The sequence below is a fragment of the Eriocheir sinensis genome, chromosome 13 (assembly GCF_024679095.1).
Source record: "Eriocheir sinensis breed Jianghai 21 chromosome 13, ASM2467909v1, whole genome shotgun sequence".
In the NCBI taxonomy this organism is placed as follows: domain Eukaryota; kingdom Metazoa; phylum Arthropoda; class Malacostraca; order Decapoda; family Varunidae; genus Eriocheir; species Eriocheir sinensis.
In genome coordinates this window covers 983,730-1,010,301 of record NC_066521.1, presented here as the reverse complement: position 1 = coordinate 1,010,301, position 26,572 = coordinate 983,730, and the positions used below count along the sequence as shown (strand labels likewise).

Sequence of the window (26,572 nt, the reverse complement as noted above, 5' to 3'; positions counted from 1 at the left end):
CATGGGAACAACAACTACACATTTAGGCATAAAGGAAAAAATGCTTAACTCACTGAAAGTAGTGCACGGAACACTGGCAGTGTGAAGAATCTGACCCCACAACGTAAAGTAGCACGATTTAGCGGAGAGCAAAAAACATATTAAACTAGTTAAGGAAATAGTTCAATACAGTGAGCCCTCGCTTTAATGAACCCATTGGGGGAAGGTGAAAAGGTAAAGTTGTCAGCAGACACTATTGCTGCGTCTAGTGGTAGTGGCCGTCTCTGTCCCCCTGGGCCTCTGAGCCTGTGGGGGGAGAGAACCCCCAGCCTGACATGGGGCCAGAGTGACATCCGGGTTACCACAGCTCACCTTCCCCAGATTCCCATTTATTGACCACCTTGAAAGCTGGGTGGGCTGTTGAATTAGCTATTTGTCTATAAATTGTGTAGTATCCCTTCAAGGTACATATCATCATAATTTTTGTCGATGGGGAAAATACAAGACAATGTAATGATGAAAAGGTAGTGTGAGAACTGACACTTTTCATGAACTCGCCTCAAACCTAAAAGTTTTGATCAAACAGGGCATGAAGTAATTCAATAACTTTGGGAAAGTTTTCAGTTCCATAAAATTCTTCAGCTTTTAAGAACCCAACCAAACCTCATAAGAAGGAGTGACTGTGTACGCTGCATTGGCTGCAGACATTTGTCATGTGTTGAGGCTGAAGCCATGCCCACAATACTGTCTTGCAATAAATCCTCTGACACCCAAAATCTACCCCTCACTCACCCTCCCCCCCCTCACTCTCCCCTACCCTCACCTATTCATTTAAAATGATAATATTATCAACTTACTAACGGTTTCAGGGGCTGTGTTCCCCTGTTTTTCGCAAATAAAACTTTAACAAAGCGTCGGACAAGGATGTTATTTTGGCAGTGGATGTTTGAGACCCCGACCTAATGGGCAAAAATATGATTTGGTGTCACATGTGGATAATGAAGCACTTATAAGAGTAAATTTAGGGTAAACTTGGCTAAAAGTTAAAGGCACTGTGAGCGAGGCTAACCCGCCAACGACAAAGGTGTTGTTGGGTAGTTGGGCGGGGATGATTGTGTGAGGAAGGAAAGGTTGGGTATGGGGGAGGCTGGTGAACCAACAAGGGATGAAACCAGAAACTACTGCTCGCTTACATACATGCAGCATGTACTACCAATAGTCACATTTTCCATGTAAAGGATAAGTAATTTCCTTCGAGTAAAACCGTTTCTCCCCAACTGATAGTCCATATAAGGAACATCCATATTTACAGTAGATTAAATATTGCTACTGTGTGTGTGTGTGTGAAGCAGTAAGACATAATTGCTGGTAGGATGGATGATTACTCATCTGTCAGAGCTAAACGTCACATCGACGTCACGAGAAGATGAGCGGGGCGGGGTTAGCCTTGCTCACAGTGCCTCTAACTTTTAGCCAAGTTTACCCTAAATCTACTCTTATAAGTGCTTCATTATCCACATGTGACACCAAATCATATTTTTGCCCATTAGGTCGGGGTCTCAAACATCCACTGCCAAAATAACATCCTTGTCCGACGCCTTGTTAAAGTTTTAGTTGCGAAAAACAGGGGAACACGGCCCCTGAAACCGTTATGTAAAATATGCTATTGTAAAAAGGCTACTTGAATAATAAATTATTTCTTCCTTTACTAAATCGAATTATGTCTAAAATGCAACACTGCTATACAACTAAGTCTGGAAAAGTGTCCCACCTGGTAGCCAACCAGCTTCCCCAGCTGCCAGCCTCTCTCCCTGCACACTCTTCTGGCCAGGGAAGACGCTGCAATCTTGCGTGGCTGTGTGACCACAATGTTACAGTGCTGGTGCTTGTCCACGGCCTCGTCCAGGATGAACTGGGGCACCTGGGTGGACTTGCCACACCCAGTTTCTCCTTCAATAATAACAACTTGATAGCTGGAAATTTTGTCAAGAATCTGTATGAAGAAAAAGCACGGCCATATTAACAATCTATGCTCATAAAGTTGGCACAGTACAGTTCATGTTTACAAGTGAAACAAGGTCTTTAGTTGTATGTAAATAACTACTTATGGAGAAAGTAAAACAAGAAAAAAACATTACTGACACTATTCCCTGCAGGCAGTGGAGTGATAACACCACGGTTGGCAGTTTAAACCAAATCAACTAATAAAACCATTTTTTTCTCTTTTGTGTGTATCGTTGTTAGTTTCATCAGTATTGTGGTTTTAACTATATGTAAGATTTTAATTATGTACAGCAGGGTTGGCGGTTTAAACCAGGGGTGTCAAACTCAAAACCCTTCAAGGGCCCACTTGAGCTGGGGTTATGATAGAAACAACACGAACAATACGCGTTCTGCGGTGATCAGGAACTTTAGGTCCTGAAACGGTACCAAGAGGAACGGTACCCTCATCTGATGTGTAAAATGCTTTTTCTGATGTTTTATTCACAAGATATATTATAGAATCTGGTCAACGTCTTTGACTTCCAGCACCTTATTATGAATATAAATGAAATAATATTAAAAACCCCTTAATATACCAAAAATTACGCCAAATGAGGTTAGGCATAAAACTAAATTTCCAGTACGCCAACCAGGCCTGGAATATACCAAATTGCCATAATTATGCCAAACCTGGCAACCCTGATGGGAAGGGAAAGAGTGACTCACGATTCTAGTCATTCAGAGCTGCAAGCTGCGGTCGGGAGCAAGGTGCAAAGTGATAGTGTTGTGTAGTGTATTACTGTAGCAGCGAGGTATAGTGTAACCAGGTATTGTAGGGGGTCATCGTGAATGCAGTCATCACCAAAGGGGGGGAGCTGTCCTGGAAAGTGTTGTGTAGTGTATTACTGTAGCAGCGAGGTATAGTGTAGCTAGGTATTGTAGTGGGAGCATCGTGAATGCAGTCATCACCAAAGGGGGGGAGCAGTCCTGGAAAGTGTTGTGTAGTGTATTACTGTAGCAGCGAGGTATAGTGTAACCAGGTATTGTAGGGGAGCATCGTGAATGCAGTCATCACCGAAGGGGGGGAGCAGTCCTGGAAAGTGTTGTGTAGTGTATTACTGTAGCAGCGAGGTATAGTGTAACCAGGTATTGTAGGGGGGCATCGTGAGTGCAGTCATCACCGAAGGGGGGGAGCTGTCCTGGAAAGTGTTGTGTAGTGTATTACTGTAGCAGCGAGGTATAGTGTAACAAGGCATTGAAGGGGAGCATCGTGAATGCAGTCATCACCGAAGGGGGGGAGCTGTCCTGGAAAGTGTTGTGTAGTGGTAGTGTACTACTGTAGCAGCGAGGTATAGTGTAGCTAGGTATTGTAGGGGGGGCATCGTGAATCCAGTCACCACCGAAGAGGGGGAGCAGTCCTGGAAGCTGCAATGGTAATCGTCGCCTGAATAATTGCCAGGACCACTATTCTAATGATTTTCAGTCCTAGTGACTGTATTCTCATTAATAACTCAGAATAAGTATTACTTAGTTCTGGCACAGTAGATACTAGATGCATGCTGTCCATGTTGCATGCTGACACTGGCGTCTGTGGACTGTAAATTGTACATACGTACAGTCTGTGTAAGCTAAGGCAGCCAGTGTTGTTCTGAGTCATCATAACAGCGCCCCTAACTCACAATGCAGCGGCAGTATGCGGTGCAGGATATAGCCAGGAACCCCCCCCCCCCCCCCTCTCTCTCTCTCTCTCTCTCTCTTACAACTGTTTTTGAAGGATGCAACTGGAAAATTTGAAGATGTCTTTCATTACTCTTTAACACTGCAATTAAAATGCATGTTAGAGAAGCTGCATTTTGCCTATTTTACAGACTGTATGAAGATCAAATGAATATTTTGCTAAATCCATCTCTAAATCTATCTATAATTCCTTTTCAAACTCATATATGTATATACGGATACAATTACTGGAATAAAAATACTGAAAAAAAAAGAGTAGCAGAGATCATCATCAAGCTGAACAAGGTAGAGCATTAAATACTTCAAGCTTATGCACCAACAGCAGCTTACAATGACTACATAATAGGAAAGTTTAACCCCTTCACCACGGCCGGGCGAAACAAGTGCCCCGCAGCGTACCCAGGCTGGCCACACGCACCAAATTTGAAACGTCGCTACTGAATATAAGTTTTAAGCCATAAAGTCAACATAATCATCATGTACTATACATAAAAATATGCAAAATTTAATGGTGCACATAAAGAAACATAAAATAATTGATAATTATGAGATGTATGCATAAATATACATAGCAACTTGCGTTATGCGAAGGTGACGTGTATCTGCTGAACAGTATTTAGATTTAGATCATGGAAAATATCCCACTGATTCACCGGCAATACGCACAGATCTCACGGAGTAAAAGGCTGAAAGGCCGTCCTCCTGCAGGTGGGTCTTGTGTGTGTGTTTACCTATTTGTGGTCTACAGAACCCAAGTGAAGCTCTAATAGTCCTGTCTCCATATCTACATTCACCCAGCCTTTCCTTCATTTGGTGGACACTGCTCGCATCAACCACCTCTTCCTGCAAGCTGTTCCATGTGTTAAAAGTTCTATGTGGAAAACTATACTTTTTCGAGTCACTCAAACAAGTTCCTTTATTAAGTTTCTTTCCATGTCCTCTCAGCCCCTGCATTCTCGCAGTTGAGAAGAGATCATCTCTATCCACCTCATCAAACTTATTTACCAACTTATACAGCGTGATCAGATCTCCTCTCTCCCTTCTTTGTTCCAGTGTCATCAAGTCCATCTCCTTCAATCTGTCTTCATATGCCATATTTGAGAGTTCTGGGACCATTTTAGTTGCAATTGTCTGTATCCTTTCCAGCTTCCTGATATCCTTCTTTCTGTGTGTGCGTGTGTGCGTGCATGAGTGAGTGCATGCATACCCTTGGTTGGACAAGAGCTGATGTCCTGGCCCTCAAGTTTCCAGGAACACTTAAGGAAAACCAAAATGCCTCTGCACCACCAGAAGTTAACCCCTTCACTACGGCCGGGCCAAAACAGCGCCCCGCGCTGTATCCGAGATCGCCGCACTCGCCAAATTTCAACTGTTGCTATTGAATATAACAAGTTTTCAGCCATAAACTCAACACAATCATCATGTATTATATATGAAAACATGCAGAATTAAATGGTGCACATAAAGAAACTCACTACGGCCAGGCCAAAACAGCGCCCCGCGCCGTATCCAGGATTGCTGTACGTGCCAAATTTTAAATGTTGCTATTGAATATAACAAGTTTTCAGCCATAAACTCAACATAATCATCATGTATTATATATGAAAACATGCAGAATTGAATGGTGCACATAAAGAAGCATAAATTATTTGATAATTTTGAGATGTAAGCATAAATATAGAGATAAAATAACTCGCATATTGGCTAAAGAGCGCCAGGACGCAGCGTGCGCGTCCTTGGATATGGTACAGGGCACGCAAGGACGCAGTATACGCATCCTCGTGTTGAAGGGGTTAAGGACACCTTCAGCAGGCTAGTCAGTGAAGGCTGTGGCTGGCAAGGCTTGTGGTGCTCACCGGAACTTTCAGCAAAGGAATAAAAAGAAAAAATCCATGAATAAACTCACTTCCTTCCTTGCATTGAAGATTGGCAGGGTGGGCTCCAGGTGCTTGGTGGTGAAGTCGTAGTGCAGGTAGACATCAGTCCTCCGCGTGCCATCGTCTTCGCTGCCTCCTGACGCCAGTTCGTCTTCATCCAGGGTTCCATCAGCTCCATCCACCTGCTCTTTGGCTTCTCTCTTAGCATTCAATTCCTGAAAAAAAGTATGAATGAAAACAGATAAAAGACAAATTTCCTTAACATATATCTTTATCATTACATTAGAGCAACAGTCAAGCTTGTCATCAATAACACGGCGCTAACCTTGCATCTTTGGAGGCACAGACGAGGCAAAGCAAAGGCAAGGCTGTGTGGAGGTGAGTGTGGCAGCAGGATGGCTCAGGCATTTTTTTTTTTTTTTTTTTTTTTTTTTTTTTACGTCGCTGCCTGTTGCGCCGGTAGGCATCTTCCTGGTGGGGCCTGATGGTCGGCCCAAGACTTCTTCCAGGTGGGGCCTGATGGTCGGCCCAAGACTTCTTCCAGGTGGGGCCTGATGGTCGGCCCAAGACTTCTTCCAGGTGGGGCCTGATGGTCGGCCCAAGACTTCTTCCAGGTGGGGCCTGATGGTCGGCCCAAGACTTCTTCCTGGAGGGGCCTGATGGTCGGCCCAAGACTTCTTCCAGGTGGGGCCTGATGGTCGGCCCAAGACTTCTTCCAGGTGGGGCCTGATGGTCGGCCCAAGACTTCTTCCAGGTGGGGCCTGATGGTCGGCCCAAGACTTCTTCCAGGTGGGGCCTGATGGTCGGCCCAAGACTTCTTCCTGGAGGGGCCTGATGGTCGGCCCAAGACTTCTTCCAGGTGGGGCCTGATGGTCGGCCCAAGGCTTCTTCCAGGTGGGGCCTGATGGTCGGCCCAGCCCGTTCTGGCGCAGGCGAGTGTTTATAGTGGCGCCATCTTGCATTGGCTCATGCTGCCCCCCGGAACTCGTTCTTGATTCGCTTGGACGGCTTCCTCTAGAGTCCGGGTTGATGGGTGGTCTTCAGGACAGCATGTGGGTAGTTTTAAGCCACTCGGCGGTGACTGAAAAATCCGAGTGGTAGCGTGGGGATTCGAACCCGCGTCGTCCATCACGCGGTGAATGTGAGCCCAGTACGCTACCAGTTCGGCCACCGCCTACCCGTCATGTCATGTGTTGCGATGCCAGCCAGGACAGGGAAGCTTTATAGTGGAGAATGTGGCGGTGTGCTGGGATATCACACAGAAGACTTGGCAACCAGCAGGATAGTGACCACCACTCTCCTTGAAGGTGTGTAGTCAATGTGTGCTGGCAAACTTGACATCATCATCCTCAGCCATGACTATAGTCTGTTCACTAAGTCTGACCCAACTTACAACATAAACCTAAGTGTGTTTGCAAGCTGAGTGCTGATTGGCTACTGCTATGACTTCCAAGTTTTCTTTAGCCTCTGTTTGTGTTTATCTCACGCAGCACTTTCTGATAAGCTGCACTGTGCTTACGAACATGCTTAGGCTTATGTTGTCAGCTTGGCTCAGGCTTAAGTGAACAGACTACAGTCAACTGCAGGATAAAGACGTTTCTCAAAATTCTCCACCTTTGTCTGATGTTAGTGTATTATGCCTTGCTCTGGCAAATTGTTCTTTGTAAGGCAGTCAGTGCTGGAGTGAATACTGCACTGGATGACATGCCTGCTCCGCCTCTTGGCTCAGGAGGTTAGGTTATACGTGTGAAAACAGACACACATGCCTAGTGGCCTGTACCCGAGGCCAAGCCTCTGGTCCGTGGTAACCGTTCTAGTGCTGACTGTTTTGAGGTGAAACACATTCTCAAAAATTTTTAAAATGGGGGGTTGTTCAAGAAGGCCATATATCGCCAGATGACGCCTTAGGGTTGCAAACTTGCCACCCTTTCCTTTAACCCCTTCACTCCAGCGACGCCGACATTGGCGTCCGACAGCGTCACCATTAGTCCTCTTCTAAACCTCTTAATCATCTTCCATTTCCTCTTAGTCCTCTTCTAAACCTCTTAAGAGGAAATGGAAGAGGATTAAGAGGAATTTAGAGGAGGATTGAAAGGTCTAGAAGAGGATTAAGAGGAATTTAGAGGAGGATTGAAAGGTCTAGAAGAGGATTAAGAGGAATTTAGAGGAGGATTGAAAGGTCTAGAAGAGGATTAATCCTCTTCCATTTCCTCTTGACCCTTTCCATACTGTGACACATACGTCTCCGTCACGGATGGAAAGGGTTAAAATACAGAATGCCATTTGTTCGGTGTTTGGCTGTCTGAATGGTTAAGCAGATAAAATTCAGTATTTTAAAACTGTAGTGAGCGCATTTTTTGGTGAACCACAAAACCAGTCCATAAAACTATGTTAGTCAAGGGTTGTCCTGAAATGTGTGTAAAATACACGTCGTAACGTCCCTCCCCCATTCCTCCTGCCTTCACCAGCAGCGGGCAGCGGCTGTCAGTCATGGCAGGCCACAGAAATGTTAGGATTGCCATTTGTTCCTTAAAATATGGATTCGTTCTGTATTGGGGAATGGGATGAGGCGTTCCTTATATTTTTTTAGATCAAGGTGGCAGCCCTAACCGAGACTATTCCCAGTGTTTTCTGCTTTGAGCACTCTCGTCTTGCAGCGAACATAGGGAACCCACGCTGACATCTTCGACTTGTGTGAAGAGACACGCCAGTCCTCATTGAAAGACCAACTTGGTCGTCTAGGCTGACGTAAGCCGATAATCAGTCCATTAGCACCCTCCCCTCCCCTCATGAGCACCCTCACGGCCTCCATAGAGCCCATGTCCCCGCGGCACACACACACACACACCAGAGAGAGAGAGAGAGACATGAGTGTTCTGCTCTCCACTTCCCAACATACATTTGTCTCCTCTCAGTACAAATAAATCACACGACCCATCATCTCCAGCACGCCCTAAGGATTAAAAATCAGGAAAAGTCATAAAGTGCAGACAAGACACCACAATCCCAAGCTACTTCTACTTTGTTCACTAAACAAGGTCAAGGCACCGCTGATCTGTATTTAACAAGAGCTATTTGTGTACTCAGCTGTGCCTGTCTGGGCCGAGGCCCTGGACAGACAGATCATCTGGCTCAAAGTTTGATCTTTTCAATTAAATACAAGAGGAAAGAAGGAATTCCTGTTCCCAACCTTTAACTTCCCTTACTAAGGAGCCAGATAACGCTCCTTGCATGATACAGCAGCCAATCAGAGGCACTCCCTTCCAACAATGAACACTTCAGAGGTTATAGTTTGGCTAACCTTCAACTGATTCAGGAACTCCTCTTGGTAATGAAGGGCATATGCTTTCCCTTGCTCTTGTCGAAGAGCTTCTGGCAGCGGGGGCAAGAAACATTCCTCCTCCTTGAAATCCTGCTTCACGGTGCTGACCTTGTTGGCGGGAAGAACAACCTGCAGGATGAGGAGACTCACAGGTAACATTGTTCACATAAATGTGTGGGAGCGTGCATACAATATGAAGATAATTTTCAAGAATCCTCAGTAGTGAAATACAGAAAAAAAAAAAAAAATTTACAACAAAGGAGGCAGCTCAAGGGCACAAAAAAAAGAAACAATAACAAAAAAAAAGCCCGCTACTCGCTGCTCCTAAAAAAGAATCAAAAGAGGTGGCCGAAAGAGAGGTCAATATCGGGAGGAGAGGTGTCCTGATACCCTTGAAAGAGTTCAAGTCGTAGGCAGGAGGAAATACAGATGAAGGAAGATTGTTCCAGAGTTTACCAGCGTGAGGGATGAAAGAGTGAAGATGCTGGTTAACTCTTGCATAAGAGGTTTGGACAGTATAGGGATGAGCATGAGTAGAAAGTCGTGTGCAGCGGGGCCGCGGGAGGGGGGGAGGCATGCAGTTAGCAAGTTCAGAAGGGCAGTCAGCGCGGAAATATCCATAGAAGATAGAAAGAGAGGCAACATCGCGACGGAATTTAAGAGGTAGAAGACTATCAGTAGGAGGAGGAGAGCTGATGAGACGAAGAGCCTTAGACTCCACTCTGTCCAGAAGAGCTGTGTGAGTGGAGCCCCCCACACGTGAGATGCATACTCCATACGAGGGCGGACAAGGCCCCTGTATATGGATAGCAACTGCGCGGGGGAGAAGAACTGGCGGAGACGATACAGAGCGCCCAACCTCAAGGAAGCTGATTTAGTGAGAGAGAAGATGTGAAGTTTCCAGTTGAGGTTTTGAGTTAACGATAGACCGAGGATGTTTAGTGTTGAAGATGGTGATAGCTGAGTGTTGTCGAAGAATAGGGGATAGGTGTTTGGAAGATTGTGTCCAGTTGATAGGTGGAGAAATTGAGTTTTTGAGGCATTGAAGTACACAAGGTTCCTTCTGCCCCAACCGGAAAGGATAGCAAGGTCTGAGGTTAAGCGTTCTGCAGCCTCCAGTCTGGAGTCGTGTACTTCCTGTGGAGGGGGTCTTCTATTGAAAGAAGTTGAATAATGCAGAGTGGAGTCCTCGCCGTATGAGTGGACAGGACAGTTTGTTATTGAAAGAAGATCATTGATGAATAACAGGAAGAGAGTGGGTGATAGGTCAGAGCCCTGTGGGACACCACTGTTGATAGGTTTAGGGGAAGAGCAGTGACCGTCTACCACCGCAGAGATAGAACGGCCGGAAAGGAAACTGGAGATAAAGGAACAGAGAGAGGGATAGAATCCGAAAGGGGGCAGTTTAGAAAGCAAATACTTGTGCCAGACTCTATCGAAGGCTTTCGATATGTCTAGCGCAACAGAGAAAGTTTCACCGAAACGGCCAAGAGAGGATGACCAAGAGTCAGTTAAGAGAGCAAGAAGATCGCCAGTAGAACGCCCCTTGCGGAACCCATACTGGCGATCAGATAGAAGGTTAGAAGTGGAAAGGTGCTTTTGAATCTTCCGGTTAAGGATTGATTCAAAAGCTTTAGATAGACAGGAAAGTAAAGCTATAGGGCGGTAGTTTGAGGGATTGGAACGGTCACCCTTTTTAGGCACAGGCTGAACAAAGGCATACTTCCAGCAGGAAGGAAAGATAGATGTTGATGGGCAGAGACGAAAGAGTTTGACCGGGCAGGGTGTCAGCACGGAAGCACAGTTTTTAAGGACAATAGGAGGCACTCCATCAGGTCCATAAGCCTTCTGAGAGTTGAGGCCAGAGAGGGCATAGAAAACATCATTATGAAGAATCTTAATAACAGGCATAAAGGAGTCAGAGGGGGGATGAGTAGGAGGAATATGCCCAGAATCGTCCAAGGTGGAGTTCTTACAGAAAGTTTGAGCGAAGAGTTCAGCCTTAGAGACAGATAAGACGGCAGTGCTGCCGTCAGGGTTAAGGAGAGGAGGGAAAGAGGAAGAAGTGAAACTGGAGGAGATATTTTTGGCTAGATGCCAGAAGTCATGGGAAGAATTAGAAGAAGCAAGGTGTTGACATTTTCTATTTATAAAAGAAGTTTTGGTAAGTCGGAGAATAGATTTGGCACGATTCCGGGCTGAAATGTAAAGGTCAAAGTTAGCGGGTGTTCGAAGGCTCTGGAACCTTCTGTGAGCTGCCTCTCTATCTGTAATAGCACGAGAACAAGCATGATTAAACCAAGGCTTTTTAGCATGAGGAGTAGAGAAAGTACATGGAATGTATGCCTCCATTCCAGAGACAATCACCTCTGTGATGCGCTGGGCACACACAGAGGGGTCTCTCTCCTGGAAGCAGTAATCATTCCACGGGAAATCGGAAAAGTACATCCTCAGGTCGTCCCACCGAGCTGAAGCAAAATGCCAGAAGCATCGCCTCTTCGGTGGGTCCAGAGGATGTACAGGAGCGATAGGACAGGATACAGAAATAAGGTTATGATTGGAGGAGCCCAACGGAGAGAACTGTTTGACAGAGTAAGCAGAAGGATTAGAGGTAAGGAAGAGGTCTAGAATGTTGGGCCGGTCTCCAAGACGGTCGTGAATACGAGTAGGGTGCTGAACCAACTGCTCTAGGTCGTTGAGGAGAGCAAAGTTGTAGGCTTGTTCACCAGGCTGGTCAGTGAAAGAGGATGAAAGCCAAAGCTGGTGGTGAACATTGAAATCTCCCAAGATGGAGATTTCAGCGAAGGGAGAGTGGGTCAAGATGCGCTCCACTTTAGAGTTCAAGTAGTCAAAGAATTTTACATAGTTAGTAGAGTTAGGTGAGATAAACAGCACAGATGTATTTAGTAATAGAATGACAATGAAGTCTTAGCCAGATGGTGGAAAATTCAGGAGAGTCAAGGTTGTGTGCACGAGAGCAAGTGATGTCGTTGTGCACGTAGGCGCAACATCCAGCTTTGGATTGAAATTTAGGATAGAGATAGTAGGAGGGAACAGAGTAGAGGTTATTGTCAGTAGCCTCAGAAACCTGTGTTTCGGTGAGGAAGAGAAGGTGAGGTTCAGAGGAGAGATGGTGTTCCACAGAATGAAAATTAGAACGAAGACAGCAAATGTTGCAGAAATTGATAAGGAGGAGGTTTGAGGAGTGATCAGGACACCTCTCAAGTCAGCAGCCAGAAGGGGAATCCTCCCTGGGGGAATTTATGGTCCCCCCCCCCCAGGCGGGGACTCCGAGGCAGTGTTGTTTTTCGCCATTTTGAATTTTGAATTTTGGGAAAAGGTGTGTGTGTTGTGTGAATGTAGTGTGGTGTAGAAAGAGAAAGGAACTGTCTCTTTCTAATAACATAATTATGCTCTTATGAAAGTTGTAACTAGTCACCCCTATTCTGGCCCACAAGTGTCCCTTCAGTGAGTGAAGAGACGCCAAAGGCCTGCTCTGAGAACACCCACACAACAGTTTGCTGAGTAACAAGTTCAGCTCTGAGAAAGTTCTTCTGTAAACATTTCCCTTGCCTCCACTGACAACTTCATGCAGTAAACAAATGCTTCTTCATAAATGAGGCAGCCCCTGTTGACATAGGACAGTAAGTGTGTCTGTGTTGTTTAGCTCTGAGGTGAATTAAGTTTTTGCCTCAGCCATGCTGGTGAGCTGCTTGAGGAAGGCAATAATTAGTACATGACTCAACATCAGGGTTGGAAAAAAATCAGGATTTTTTTCTAAATAAATATAAAAAATAGACTTGACTTAATTTGTTTTTTATTCAAATTTATCATTTTTATTTAAATGATCTTTTTTGCATTAATACTTGTTTGTTTCCACTGATTATTTGTTTCAGTCTTATGAGGCCATTTTCTTGTATTAACCCAGTAGCAGCAGGGATCATGTTTCTTAATGGTCCCTCCAAGTGAGAAAAATGAGAAAAAATCACCCCTCACACAAACCATTTCATAATATATATCAAAGCATTTGTGATCAGATTATGGATCATCTATTTTGAGGGGGTTTATATCATGGCACAAATTTGGCCCGTCGCTGCTACACGGTAAAGCCACAAATTTGGCCCATCGCTGCTACACGGTAAAGCCACAAATTTGGCCCATTGCTGCTACACGGTAAAGCCACAAATTTGGCCCGTCGCTGCTACACGGTAAAGCCACAAATTTGGCCCGTCGCTGCTACCGGGTTAAACTTAGCCAATGTTAAATGAAACCAGAGTTTTTTTATGCTTTTGAATATTTTTCTTGAAAGAGATGGCAATGATTCACTGGTGCCTGACTTGCTACAGGACCAGTGCAGGACAAGTAGACTTGATACTTTTCCTGTACAACTGCTGAGTGGTTAGCGTGCCGGCCCTGCATTCCACCGTGCTGTTCATGATGTGGGTTCAAATTCGCCGCTAACCACCTGGGATTTTTCAGTCACCTCCGAGTGGCCTAAGACTACCCACATGCTGTCCTGAAGACCACCTATCAACCCTGGCTCTAGAAGCTGTACAGCGCAAGTGAAATCAAGAATGAGCTCCAGGGGGGCAGCATGAGCCAGTAATAATGGCACCACTATAAACAACTGCCTGTGCCATGGCGGGCTCGGGCTGACCATCAGGCCCCGGTGTAATAGCCTGCCGGTGCTATAGGCCACATGTAAAAAATAAAAAATAATTATAAAAAAAAAATCATATTTAACTCTTGATATAACACTTAATTTGACTTGAATCATTTTAAATACAGTATATTCAATTTTTATTTAAATCATTCTTTTTATTACACAGATTTAAATTGATTTACAGCACTTGATTTAAATCATTTGATTTGAATCAAACCAACCGAGTGAGCATGAACCTCAACACTTTAACCCCTTCCCAGCCGGAACATACACATGTACGTGATGGGGGATGCACTACGATAAACCGTCACGTCCGGGTGTACGGGTTGATAATGGAGTGTTGTAACATGGGATACTGGCGGTATACGGGCCCGGGTCAGGAAGGTGTTAATACTGCCACTCCAGCAACCTTGAGGCTTTCTCATCACCACCCACACTGCCCCTTAGAACTGTCCTTCAAGCAGCCTCAAATCCCGCCAGATCTCACAGGGTAATATCAGGAGGCTCCCCGTGGTCAACATGATGATCTCTGGTCATGGCTGCATCCCTGCCCAAGCACCAAGCAAGATCTCACTGCCATGTGTTCCTGTACATGGACTAGGAACTTGGAGCCTGGCAAAATATTTAGGGCTAAGAAGCACAGAAAGGAGAATGCAGAGGACTATAATGGGTAAGGTATGGAGACAGAAAGCAAGCATCATGGATTAATCCGGTAGCAGCGGGGATCATGTTTCTTAATGGTCCCTCTAGGCGAGAAAAATGAGAAAAAATCACCCCTCACACAAACCATTTCATAAGATATGTCAAAGCATTTGTGATCAGATTATGTATCATCTATTTTGGGGGGTTTATATCATGACACAAATTTGGCCTGTCGCTGCTACACGGTAAAGCCACAAACTTGTCCCGTCGCTGCTACAGGGTTAAGGAATAAAGGTTGAGATATTAAAATGACTATCAAGGACAAGAAATGGACTTGGGAAGGTCATACCATGCATAGAACTGATATAACAAATGGACAACCCAAGTAAGAGAGTGACAATCCAGACAGTGTAGAAGTCAGGGCAGACAGAGGATTAGGTGGAGAGATAGAGATAGATAAATTGCCACAACAGGACGGAGTAGCCACACCAACACCACAGAGAGATGTGGAGAACACAGGGAAGGCCTTTGTCCTATAGAGGATTAGTAATGGCTGAAGGTGATGGAAAGTTGGAAAGTTGGAAAGTTTTGTTAAGTCGGCGCAACATCTGTGGTCATGTGCCAGAGAGAGACAGAAGAGGAAGGAATTATAGAAGAGAACAGATCCCAGGAGACGGGACACAACCCCCGATTATTACCTGGTACCCATTCACTGCTGGGTGGACAGGGGCGTAGGGTATCGGAAAAGCCGCCCAAATTTTTCCACTCCGCCCGGGAATCGAACCTGGGCTCTCTCAGTTGTGAGCCGAGTGTGCTAACCACTGCACCACGAAGCCCCTGCTGAAGGTGATGATGGTACCTTATTAGAGTATTACACAAACAACAATTAACCCGTCCGCTGCAATTGGAATGAATTTGGCCTTCACTGGTAGCCTGGTAACACATACAGTCCCAAGTCTTTCTCTCCCTCTGTGGTGGACAATGGAGTGTTTCCCATGTGGTATTGGTGTGCTGGATATCCCTTCACTGGTAGCCTGGTAACATACAGTCCCAGGTCTTTCTCTCCCTCTGTGGTGGACAGTGGAGTGTTTCCCATGTGGTATTGGTGTGCTGGATATCCCTTCACTGGTAGCCTGGTAACATACAGTCCCAGGTCTTTCTCTCCCTTTGTGGTGGATAGTGGAGTGTATCCCATGTGGTACTGGTATGCTGGATATCCCTTCACTGGTAGCCTGGTAACATATAGTCCCAGGTCTTTCTCTGCCTCTGTGGTGGATAGTGGAGTGTTTCCCATGTGGTATTGGTGTGCTGGATATCCCTTCACTGGTACCCTGGTAACATACAGTCCCAGGTCTTTCTCTCCCTCCGTGGTGGACAGTGGAGTGTTTCCCAAGTGGTACAGGTGTGCTGGATATCCCTTCACTGGTAGCCTGGTAACATATAGTCCCAGGTCTTTCTCTGCCTCTGTGGTGGATAGTGGAGTGTTTCTCATGTGGTATTGGTGTACTGGATATCCCTTCACTGGTAGCCTGGTAACATACAGTCCCAGGTCTTTTTCTCCCTCCGTGGTGGACAGTGGAGTGTTTCCCAAGTGGTATTGGTGTGCTGGATATCCCTTCACTGGTACCCTGGTAACATACAGTCCCAGGTCTTTCTCTCCCTCTGTGGTGGATAGTGGAGTGTTTCCCATGTGGTATTGGTGTGCTGGATATCCCTTCACTGGTAGCCTGGTAACATACAGTCCCAGGTCTTTCTCTCCCTCTGTGGTGGATAGTGGAGTGTTTCCCATGTGGTATTGGTATGCTGGATATACCCTCCCAAGGTACATGACTTTACATTTTTCTTCAACCCATCCGCTGCGATTGGCACGAATTTGGCCTTCACTGGTAGAATGGTAACATATATACTTCCGGGTCTTTCTCTGCCTCTGTGGTGGATAGTGGAGTGTTTCCCACGTGGTATCGCTAAGCTGGATATCCCCTCCCAAGGTGCATGAGTTTACATTTTTCTTCACTGTATTGTAGCAGCCACTTTTTGTTCCATTCTTGTAACTTGGTGATGTCTTCATGGAGGAAAGCTTCAGTCAAGGGGTTAAAGCAGACACTAATTAGCCTTGAAAGTGGTGCGGCTGTGGGTGTGGCAGAGTATGAGTTGGTGCATGCACTTCACCATCCCCGCACCCTTTTCCTGGGCCCTGCTCCCCACACGGTCGCTGCGCCAGACATGACCAAGGAAGCAGTGGTGTCCCATGTAGCGCAGGCAGGCCGGGGGAGGCAGGGCAGTCATGAGGCAGAGCACCAAGAGGGGTGGGAAGGCAATCAAGGTTCAGCAGGTCAAGGCTACACAACTCTCCCAGCCAATGCCTGGGCAGAGTGCACCTCACTCTCTCCTCCCTGCCATTACTTCTGGGTCTACACCTCCTCCTTTACTGTGTGTTCTTTTCTGGGGTCCTCGTTAGGTTAAGGGAGGAAAGTCTGTTGGCCAACGATGAAGGCTTTGTCTTTCCCTCTGGTGTTTGCAAAAAAGCCGAAGGCAAGCAGTGAAAGAAAAACCAAGCATGTCTCCGCTGAGTTGCAGAACACAACACAAACAACATGCACTACAATGACCAGAGGTGGGCGCGGTACTGAAAAATCAGTAGTGCGGTTGCATTACTTTTTCCAGAGTAGTGTTGTTGCGGTAGTGCGGTCCCATTCTTTTCTTTCCTAGTGCGGTACACGATGTGCCGTACTGCAGTAGCGGTAGTGTAAATAAATAATACTTCAGTGCCTATCCTGGCTATCCAAACAAAGGAAACATGCTTAAAATAGTACAATGAAAAATCGGCCGACCCACGGACGGGTCCGGGGTTGAAATGGCCGGCACCACGTGGGTTAAAGAGGACTGGCAGTGTAGTAGTTTAGTCTGTCTATTTAGTATTTAATTTTGAACAAAAACTGAAAAGTCAGAATGCTTGAATCACTGATTCTGATGACTGATACCGATTGACTGACTCAGTCCGATTCACTGTAAAAAAAAAACATTTCTGTGAGCATGTCGCACTGCAAATGTCGACTTTGATAGTTTTCAAAGTACCGCAAAAAAGTACCGCAGGATTTTTTAGTGCGGTATATTCAGAAATTTTGCGATAGTGTGGTATTTTTATGTGATGCGGTACTACCGCACTAAGTACCGCACTTGCCCACCTCTGACAATGAGGGTAGTTATGTGTGCTGGGCAGACAACACATTGCTGCAACACTCACCTTTTCAAACTCTGTTCCATTGAACCAGTCTATGAAGTCACTCGCACTTCCTGTGAAGCTTCTGGACCCAGACATTGTGACCTGTGGAGGAAACATGAACTTGATACCACGCAGCTCAAGCTTCATTATCATTAGATACAAGATGTTCTGCCAAGCTTCAATAAAATGCCACTGCTCAAAATACATAGAATCACAGGATAAATTTCTTACAAATTAATGATGATAAATCTAAAAATCTTCTATACCATGAAGCTAAAATAACTCACTAAAACCTGATTGATCTATTTGACTTTGGAAAGTTGATGTGAGCATGCCGACCCTGACCACTATGGCAAGTATGGTTTGGCTATGGCAATAAACAACATGTAAAGAAGAGGAGCGGGAGCAGGGAGAGGAGGAATAGGGAGAGCAGGAATGGGAAGACGAGGAAACAGAGAAAGTGTGATATTCTTCAACATGCTAAGCGATCAATTTCACAGGATTTCTTGGGAATTTCCAGGGAGAAGATTTATGACCCTGGTGGTGGTCTGACCCTTCCTCTCAGGCCTAAACGAAACATGTTAACTAGGTTGGTGACTACCCACCTACAAAAATAAATTGCCCGCCCACTAAATTAATTTCGCCCAAAAGGTAAAAAAAAAGGAAAATATAGGGGGAATGACTAACTTTTTTTTTTTTTTGGGGGGGGGGGGGCGTCATTTTACCACGTATATATAGCTACCTTAGCATTACACTGCCATATGCGCGAATCTCACTCGCTACACACACACACACACACACACACACGTATACGTATGCATATATACATACATATGCCGTATAGTATAATTATAATGTGCATGCATGTTTCACAAAAAAGTGATTATTTTATACAATGTCCAGATTCTGAATTTCTGACTTCTGAGTGTTCAGACGGTGTTTACAGTTGGACAAGTAAAGACGTGTGACTTTCTAGTGTTGTAAAAAATTCTTAGGTTAAGCCCTGCTTCCTCTGTACCATGAACCTATAACAACACTCACCTCTGTACCATGAACCTATAACAACACTCACCTCTGTACCATGAACCTATAACAACACTCACCTCTGTACCATGAACCTAAACAACACTCACCTCTGTACCATGAACCTAAACAACACTCACCTCTGTACCATGAACCTAAACAACACTCACCTCTGTACCATGAACCTAAACAACACTCACCTCTGTACCATGAACCTATAACAACACTCACCTCTGTACCATGAACCTATAACAACACTCACCTCTGTACCATGAACCTATAACAACACTCACCTCTGTACCATGAACCTAAACAACACTCACCTCTGTACCATGAACCTATAACAACACTCACCTCTGTACCATGAACCTATAACAACACTCTCCTGTACCATGAACCTATAACAACACTCACCTCTGTACCATGAACCTATAACAACACTCACCTCTGTACCATGAACCTATAACAACACCCACCTCTGTACCATGAACCTATAACAACACCCACCTCTGTACCATGAACCTATAACAACACCCACCTCTGTACCATGAACCTATAACAACACTCACCTCTGTACCATGGACCTATAACAACACCCACCTCTGTACCATGAACCTATAACAACACCCACCTCTGTACCATGAACCTATAACAACACTCACCTCTGTACCATGAACCTATAACAACACCTCTGTACCATGAACCTATAACAACACTCACCTCTGTACCATGAACCTATAACAACACTCACCTCTGTACCATGAACCTATAACAACACTCACCTCTGTACCATGAACCTATAACACTCACCTCTGTACCATGAACCTATAACAACACCTCTGTACCATGAACCTATAACAACACCTCTGTACCATGAACCTATAACAACACTCACCTCTGTACCATGAACCTATAACAACACTCACCTCTGTACCATGAACCTATAACAACACTCACCTCTGTACCATGAACCTATAACAACACTCACCTCTGTACCATGAACCTATAACAACACCCACCTCTGTACCATGAACCTATAACACTCACCTCTGTACCATGAACCTATAACAACACTCACCTCTGTACCATGAACCTATAACAACACTCACCTCTGTACCATGAACCTAAACAACACTCACCTCTGTACCATGAACCTATAACAACACCTCTGTACCATGAACCTATAACAACACCTCTGTACCATGAACCTATAACAACACTCACCTCTGTACCATGAACCTAAACAACACTCACCTCTGTACCATGAACCTATAACAACACTCACCTCTGTATCATGAACCTATAACAACACTCACCTCTGTACCATGAACCTATAACAACACTCACCTCTGTACCATGAACCTATAACAACACCCACCTCTGTACCATGAACCTATAACAACACTCACCTCTGTACCATGAACCTATAACAACACTCACCTCTGTATCATGAACCTATAACAACACTCACCTCTGTACCATGAACCTATAACAACACTCACCTCTGTACCATGAACCTATAACAACACTCACCTCTGTACCATGAACCTATAACAACACTCACCTCTGTATCATGAACCTATAACAACACCCACCTCTGTACCATGAACCTATAACAACACTCACCTCTGTACCATGAACCTATAACAACACTCACCTCTGTACCATGAATCTATAACAACACTCACCTCTGTACCATGAACCTATAACAACACTCACCTCTGTACCATGAACCTATAACAACACCCACCTCTGTACCATGAACCTATAACAACACTCACCTCTGTACCATGAACCTATAACAACACCCACCTCTGTACCATGAACCTATAACAACACCCACCTCTGTACCATGAACCTATAACAACACTCACCTCTGTACCATGAACCTATAACAACACTCACCTCTGTACCATGAACCTATAACAACACTCACCTCTGTACCATGAACCTATAACAACACCCACCTCTGTACCATGAACCTATAACAACACCCACCTCTGTACCATGAACCTATAACAACACCCACCTCTGTACCATGAACCTATAACAACACTCACCTCTGTACCATGAACCTATAACAACACCTCTGTACCATGAACCTATAACAACACTCACCTCTGTACCATGAACCTATAACAACACCTCTGTACCATGAACCTATAACAACACCTCTGTACCATGAACCTATAACAACACTCACCTCTGTACCATGAACCTATAACAACACTCACCTCTGTACCATGAACCTATAACAACACCTCTGTACCATGAACCTATAACAACACCTCTGTACCATGAACCTATAACAACACTCACCTCTGTACCATGAACCTATAACAACATCCACTAAAATAATGACACCCCATGGAAATTAAGAGCATGCAACCTTATCATTAGGATATTAAATGAAGATGGACTTACAACCTTACCTAGAGGGCTCTAACATGACGCATACCTTAGAAAAAGTATACTATCACACCCACACCCATACCCCCTCCCCTCCCTAGTGACTTCGTAAGAGGCAAGGGAAACAGTGCCGGGTGCCCATAAGAGAGTGCCTCTTTTGAGCAAGGTTGTCAACATGGTGCCCCTAGTTATATTTAAAGCATTAATGATGACCCCTGCAGCAGATCCTACCATGGGGGTTCACAACTTTCGAGGAGAAAAAACATAAACATCTCTCTTATGGATGCGGTTTTGCTTTGTGTTGGAGTGTGTAACGGTAATGCCAGATTTTTGTAAGGAACATGCGTAAAGCAGTCAAAGTGTGTCCAAATAAGTGTGGTGAGAGGCCCGCAGTGACCATTAATCTTTCTCACGAGGAATTATTTGGACACACTTTTTGACCCCTATGCACATTTTCCTTCCTTACAAAAACCTGGCATTACCGTTACACACTCCAACACAAAGCAAGACATCGCATCCATAAGAGATGTTTATTTTTTTCTCCTCAAAAGTTGGAACCCACATGGAATGATCTGCCGCAGGGGTCATCATTAACGCTTTCAATATAACTAGGGGCACCATGTTGACAACCTTGCTTAAAAGAGGCACTCCTTTATGGGCACTGTCTCTCCTGCCTAATACGAAGTCACTGGAGAGGCCCGCATCGACCGTTAATCTTTCTCAAGAGGACTTATTTGGACACACTGACTCCTATGCACATTTTCCTTCCTTACAAAAATCTGGCATTACCGTTACACACTCCAACACAAGGCAAGACATCGCATCCATAAGAGATGTTTATTTTTTTCTCCTCCAAAGTTGTGAACCCCCATGGAAGGATCTGCCGCAGGGGTCATCATTAATGCTTTCAATATAACTAGGGGCACCATGTTGACAACCTTGCTTAAAAGAGGCACTCCCTCTGTCTCTCCTGCCTCTTACGAAGTCACTGGAGAGGCCCGCAGTGACCGTTAATCTTTCCCACGAGGACATATTTGGACACACTGACTCCTATGCACATTTTCCTTCCTAACAAAAATCTGGCATTACTGTTATACACTCCAACACTAAGCAAGACATCGCATCCATAACAGATGTTTATTTTTTTCTCCTCAAAAGTTGGAACCCACATGGAAGGATCTGCCGCAGGGGTCATCATTAACGCTTTCAATATAACTAGGCGCACCATGTTGACAACCTTGCTTAAAAGAGGCACTCCCTTATGGGCACTGTCTCTCCTGCCTCTTACGAAGTCACTAGAGAGAGGGGGGGAGGGGGAATGGGTGTGGGTGTGATAATATACTTTTTCCTAGGTAAGCGTCATGTTAGCGCCCTCTACGGTAGGTAAGGTCGTAAATCCATCTTTATTTAATATCCTCATGATAAGGTTGCATGCTCTTAATTTCCATGGGGTGTCATTATTTTAGTGGGTGTTGTTTAGGTTCATGGTACAGAGGAAGCAGGGCTAAACCTAAGAATTTTTTAGTGGGTGGGCACTGAGCACTGTGAACCCCCATGGAAGGATCTGCCGCAGGGGTCATCATTAACGCTTTAAATATAACTATAGAAGCACCATGTTGACAACCTTGCTTAAAAGAGGCACTCCCTTATGGGCACTGTCTCTCCTGCCTAATAAAAAGTCACTGGAGAGGCCCGCAGTGACCGTTAATCTTTCTCACGAGGACATATTTGGACACACTGACTCCTATGCACATTTTCCTTCCTTACAAAAACCTGGCATTACCGTTACACACTCCAACACAAAGCAAGACATCGCATCCATAAGAGATGTTTATTTTTTTCTCCTCCAAAGTTGTGAACCCCCATGGAAGGATCTGCCGCAGGGGTCATCATTAATGCCTTAAATATAACTATAGAAGCACCATGTTGACAACCTTGCTTAAAAGAGGCACTCCCTTATGGGCACTGTCTCTCCTGCCTAATACGAAGTCACTAGAGAGGCCCGCAGTGACCGTTAATCTTTCTCACGAGGACATATTTGGACACACTGACTCCTATGCACATTTTCCTTCCTTACAAAAACCTGGCATTACCGTTACACACTCCAACACAAAGCAAGACATCGCACCCATAAGAGATGTTTATTTTTTTCTCCTCCAAAGTTGTGAACCCCCATGGAAGGATCTGCCGCTGGGGTCATCATTAATGCTTTCAATATAACTAGGGGAACCATGTTGACAACCTTGCTTAAAAAGAGGCACTCCCTTAAGGGCACTGTCTCTCCTGCCTAATACGAAGTCACTAGAGAGGCCCGCAGTGACCGTTAATCTTTTTCACGAGGACATATTTGGACACACTGACTCCTATGCACATTTTCCTTCCTTACAAAAACCTGGCATTACTGTTATACACTCCAACACAAAGCAAGACATCGCATCCAGAAGAAAGAGATGTTTTTCTCCTCCAAAGTTGTGAACCCCCATGGAAGGATCTGCCGCAGGGGTCATCATTAACGCTTTCAATATAACTAGGGGCACCATGTTGACAACCTTGCTCAAAAGAGGCACTCCTTTATGGGCACTGTCTCTCCTGCCTAATACGAAGTCACTAGAGAGGCCCACAGTGACCGTTAATCTTTCTCACGAGGACATATTTGGACACACTGACTCCTATGCACATTTTCCTTCCTTACAAAAACCTGGCATTACCGTTACACACGCCAACACAAAGCAAGACATCGCATCCAAAAGAGATGTTTATTTTTTTCTCCTCAAAAGTTGTGAACCCCCATGGAAGGATCTGCCGCAGGGGTCATCATTAATGCTTTCAATATAACTAGGGGCACCATGTTGACAACCTTGCTTAAAAGAGGCACTCCTTTATGGGCACTGTCTCCCTTGCCTCTTACGAAGTCACTAGAGAGGCCCGCATCGACCGTTAATCTTTCTCACGAGGACATATTTGGACACACTGACTCCTATGCACATTTTCCTTCCTTACAAAAACCTGGCATTACCATTACACTCCAACACAAAGCAAGACATCGCATCCATAACAGATGTTTATTTTTTTCTCCTCCAAAGTTGTGAACCCCCATGGAAGGATCTGCCGCAGGGGTCATCATTAACGCTTTCAATATAACTAGGGGAACCATGTTGACGACCTTGCTTAAAAGAGGCACTCCCTTATGGGCACTCTCTCTCCTGCCTAATACGAAGTCACTAGAGAGGCCCGCATCGACCGTTAATCTTTCTCACGAAGACTTATTTGACACACTTTATGACTCCTATACACATTTTCCTTCCTTAACAATATTCTGGCACTACATAACTGGCTCTGTAGTAATCCCCGGCAGGTGGAGTACAGCCTGGCCACTCACCTTGGGGCAGCCCGGGGTTCTTATGTCCAATACACGTCCGCTTCATGAACCTCACGTGGCCACCCTGCTCAATGGTGCCATATTATCGTACTCAAAGCATAGTATTTACCAGGTTTCTGACGCCTAATTATTGCCAAGAAACATCAGGAATCAACTATTTTAACGATAAATATAAATGAATCTAGTTATTGGGGTCCAGGAGACAGTTTTTGGGTCGGGAGTTGGTAAATCTAGGAGGCTGAGTACGACAATCTGGTAACGTTGGCTCAACTGTGACTGCACCGGTGCCAGATTATCGTACTCAGAGCCTCTTATTTACCTGTTTTTGAACCATACCTATTGCTAAAAACACCAATAATTAACCATTTTAACGATAACCATATATGAAGGCAGTTATTTGGGTGATGAAAGCAGTTTTGGGTCTGAAATCGGCAAACATAGGAGGCAGCGTATTTACTTGTTTCTGACCCATAACTATAAGAAAAAACAACAACAACTAACCATTTCAATGATAACTATAAATGAATCTAGTTATCGGGGTGGAGGAGATAGTTTTTGGGTCGGAAATCAACATATAAAGGAGCATGAGTACGACAATCTGGCAACGTTGGCTCCACTGTGACTGCACCGGTGCCAGATTGTCGTACTCAGAGCCTCGTATTTATCTGTTTTTGAGCCATACCTATTGCTAAAAAACACAAATAATTAACCATTTTAACGATATGAAAGCAGTTTATTTGGGTGATGAAAGCAGTTTTGGGTCGGAAATCGGCAAACATACCAGGCAGCGTATTTACCTTCTGAGCCATAGTTATAATATATTGCCAAGAAGCCCCGATAATTAACAACAATCTGGCAACGTTGGGAGTTCAATGTGTCCGCTTCACTGCATGATCTCTAATACAATGGTCACAGTCATAGTAAGTCATAGTCAGCTAGTAGTCAGTGAAGAGTCAGAGTGAATTGTACTAAGGAGGAATATTAAACTACAGCAGAAGCTGTGCAAGGTGTTTTACATATCTCCCTCCCACTGATCGAGCTTTTTATTCATAGAGCTCTGTAACCTTTTTACCGTTTTTTTTTTTCGACGCTTAACTACCGCCTTAAGACATAAGACAGTAACTATTGCAACGATAAATATGAATTGTTAGTTACACCACGGTCGCCTCTCGGTGAGAGCGGGAAATGTGAGAGGATAAATATAGTATAGCAGCAGTAGCCAACGCCCTACGACAATACCGGAGCCGGCCGTGAGTGTGCCTACTATATAGTAGTTCATCCAAAATTGACTTCATACACCTCACTCTCATCCGGTTTCCTGACACCACCGTCATTTATTGCTCAGAAAACTTAGGTCACCATCGTCTTCCTGAAAAATTTCTGCATCACACCATGGAGCATAGATTCGAAAACCGGCTCGCACACATTTCCGCGGTCCCGGTCCCGATTGTCCCCGATCACTCCCGCCAGTCGGCGGTTGACCGGCGGTAAGATCGGGGATGGTCGGCGGCAGACCGCCGGTGCACCGCCGGTCAACCCTGATGACCGTAGACGCAGCCGACCACAGCCGGTCAACTTTATTATTTTTTTTTAGATATCAGGGATGCTCCCGGTCGACCGGCGGTATACCGGCGGTCAACCGCCGACAACCAGCGGCGGACCGGCGGCAGACCGGCGGTAGACCGCGAGTTAACACCTGTGTTTGACCTAGAGATTAGGGAGGAATGGCATACGATTAGGCGGCCGGACCCTATTAAAGCAATTTAACACCTGGTGAGACTCATTTCAGTAACTACCACCTGGAACGTGTCCCCGTTCATGCACATTAGGTTTAATTTTCTTCTCTGCATCCATGTTCCTACCCACGTTGCCCCACGTCTCTTCTTTATTCTTTTCAATATTCTATTTTCCAGCAGGTAAGCGAGCATCAACAAAGTTTGGTCACTATCCACGTCAAATATAAGGAGGTCAATCTCATGTTCACGAGAGTTGAGAAAAGCCGTGGCGAGGTCAGACACATCAAAAACACCTGGAGGGGCGTTTATTACCTATACACACCCTTCCCACTGGGTGTGGCAACGAACGTGTTTGATTGTCGACGTGCCGCAGCTCTGCCCGCTGTAGACCGGCGGCCTACCGCAGGCTGACCTGCTGCAGTCGCCGGTCGGAGAAATCGAAAATCGTATATGGTCGCCGGTTTAACATCCGTAAGCCGCCGGTCTGCCTGTTGTACACCGGCCTCGGGAATATTGCCCATTTTGCCGGCGGTCATTTCCTGATTGGCTGATCGGGAGTGATCGGGGACGATCGTGACCGGGACCGGGAATGTGTGCGA

General features: G+C 45.2%; 1 protein-coding gene across 2 annotated transcripts in view; it reads right to left on the bottom strand.

Moving 5' to 3' along the window:
- The window catches only part of LOC126997860 (ATP-dependent RNA helicase TDRD9-like), a 177,709-nt gene extending 153,406 nt beyond the window's left edge, over window positions 1–24,303 (bottom strand). The window contains exons 1-5 of one of the 2 annotated variants that reach the window (XR_007752418.1): window positions 24,238–24,287; window positions 17,448–17,528; window positions 8,878–9,027; window positions 5,606–5,791; window positions 1,751–1,972 (exon numbers count right to left, since the gene is read on the bottom strand). Coding sequence is in view for 1 of the 2 variants with exons in the window: in XM_050859075.1 (XP_050715032.1) it covers window positions 1,751–1,972; window positions 5,606–5,791; window positions 8,878–9,027; window positions 17,448–17,522 (633 nt within the window). In the remaining variant the exon portion in view is untranslated. Of the gene's footprint in view, window positions 1–1,750; window positions 1,973–5,605; window positions 5,792–8,877; window positions 9,028–17,447; window positions 17,529–24,237 lie in introns of both variants that reach the window. The other variant, XM_050859075.1, reaches the window with a different exon arrangement.
- Between the last annotated feature and the right edge of the window lie 2,269 nt (window positions 24,304–26,572).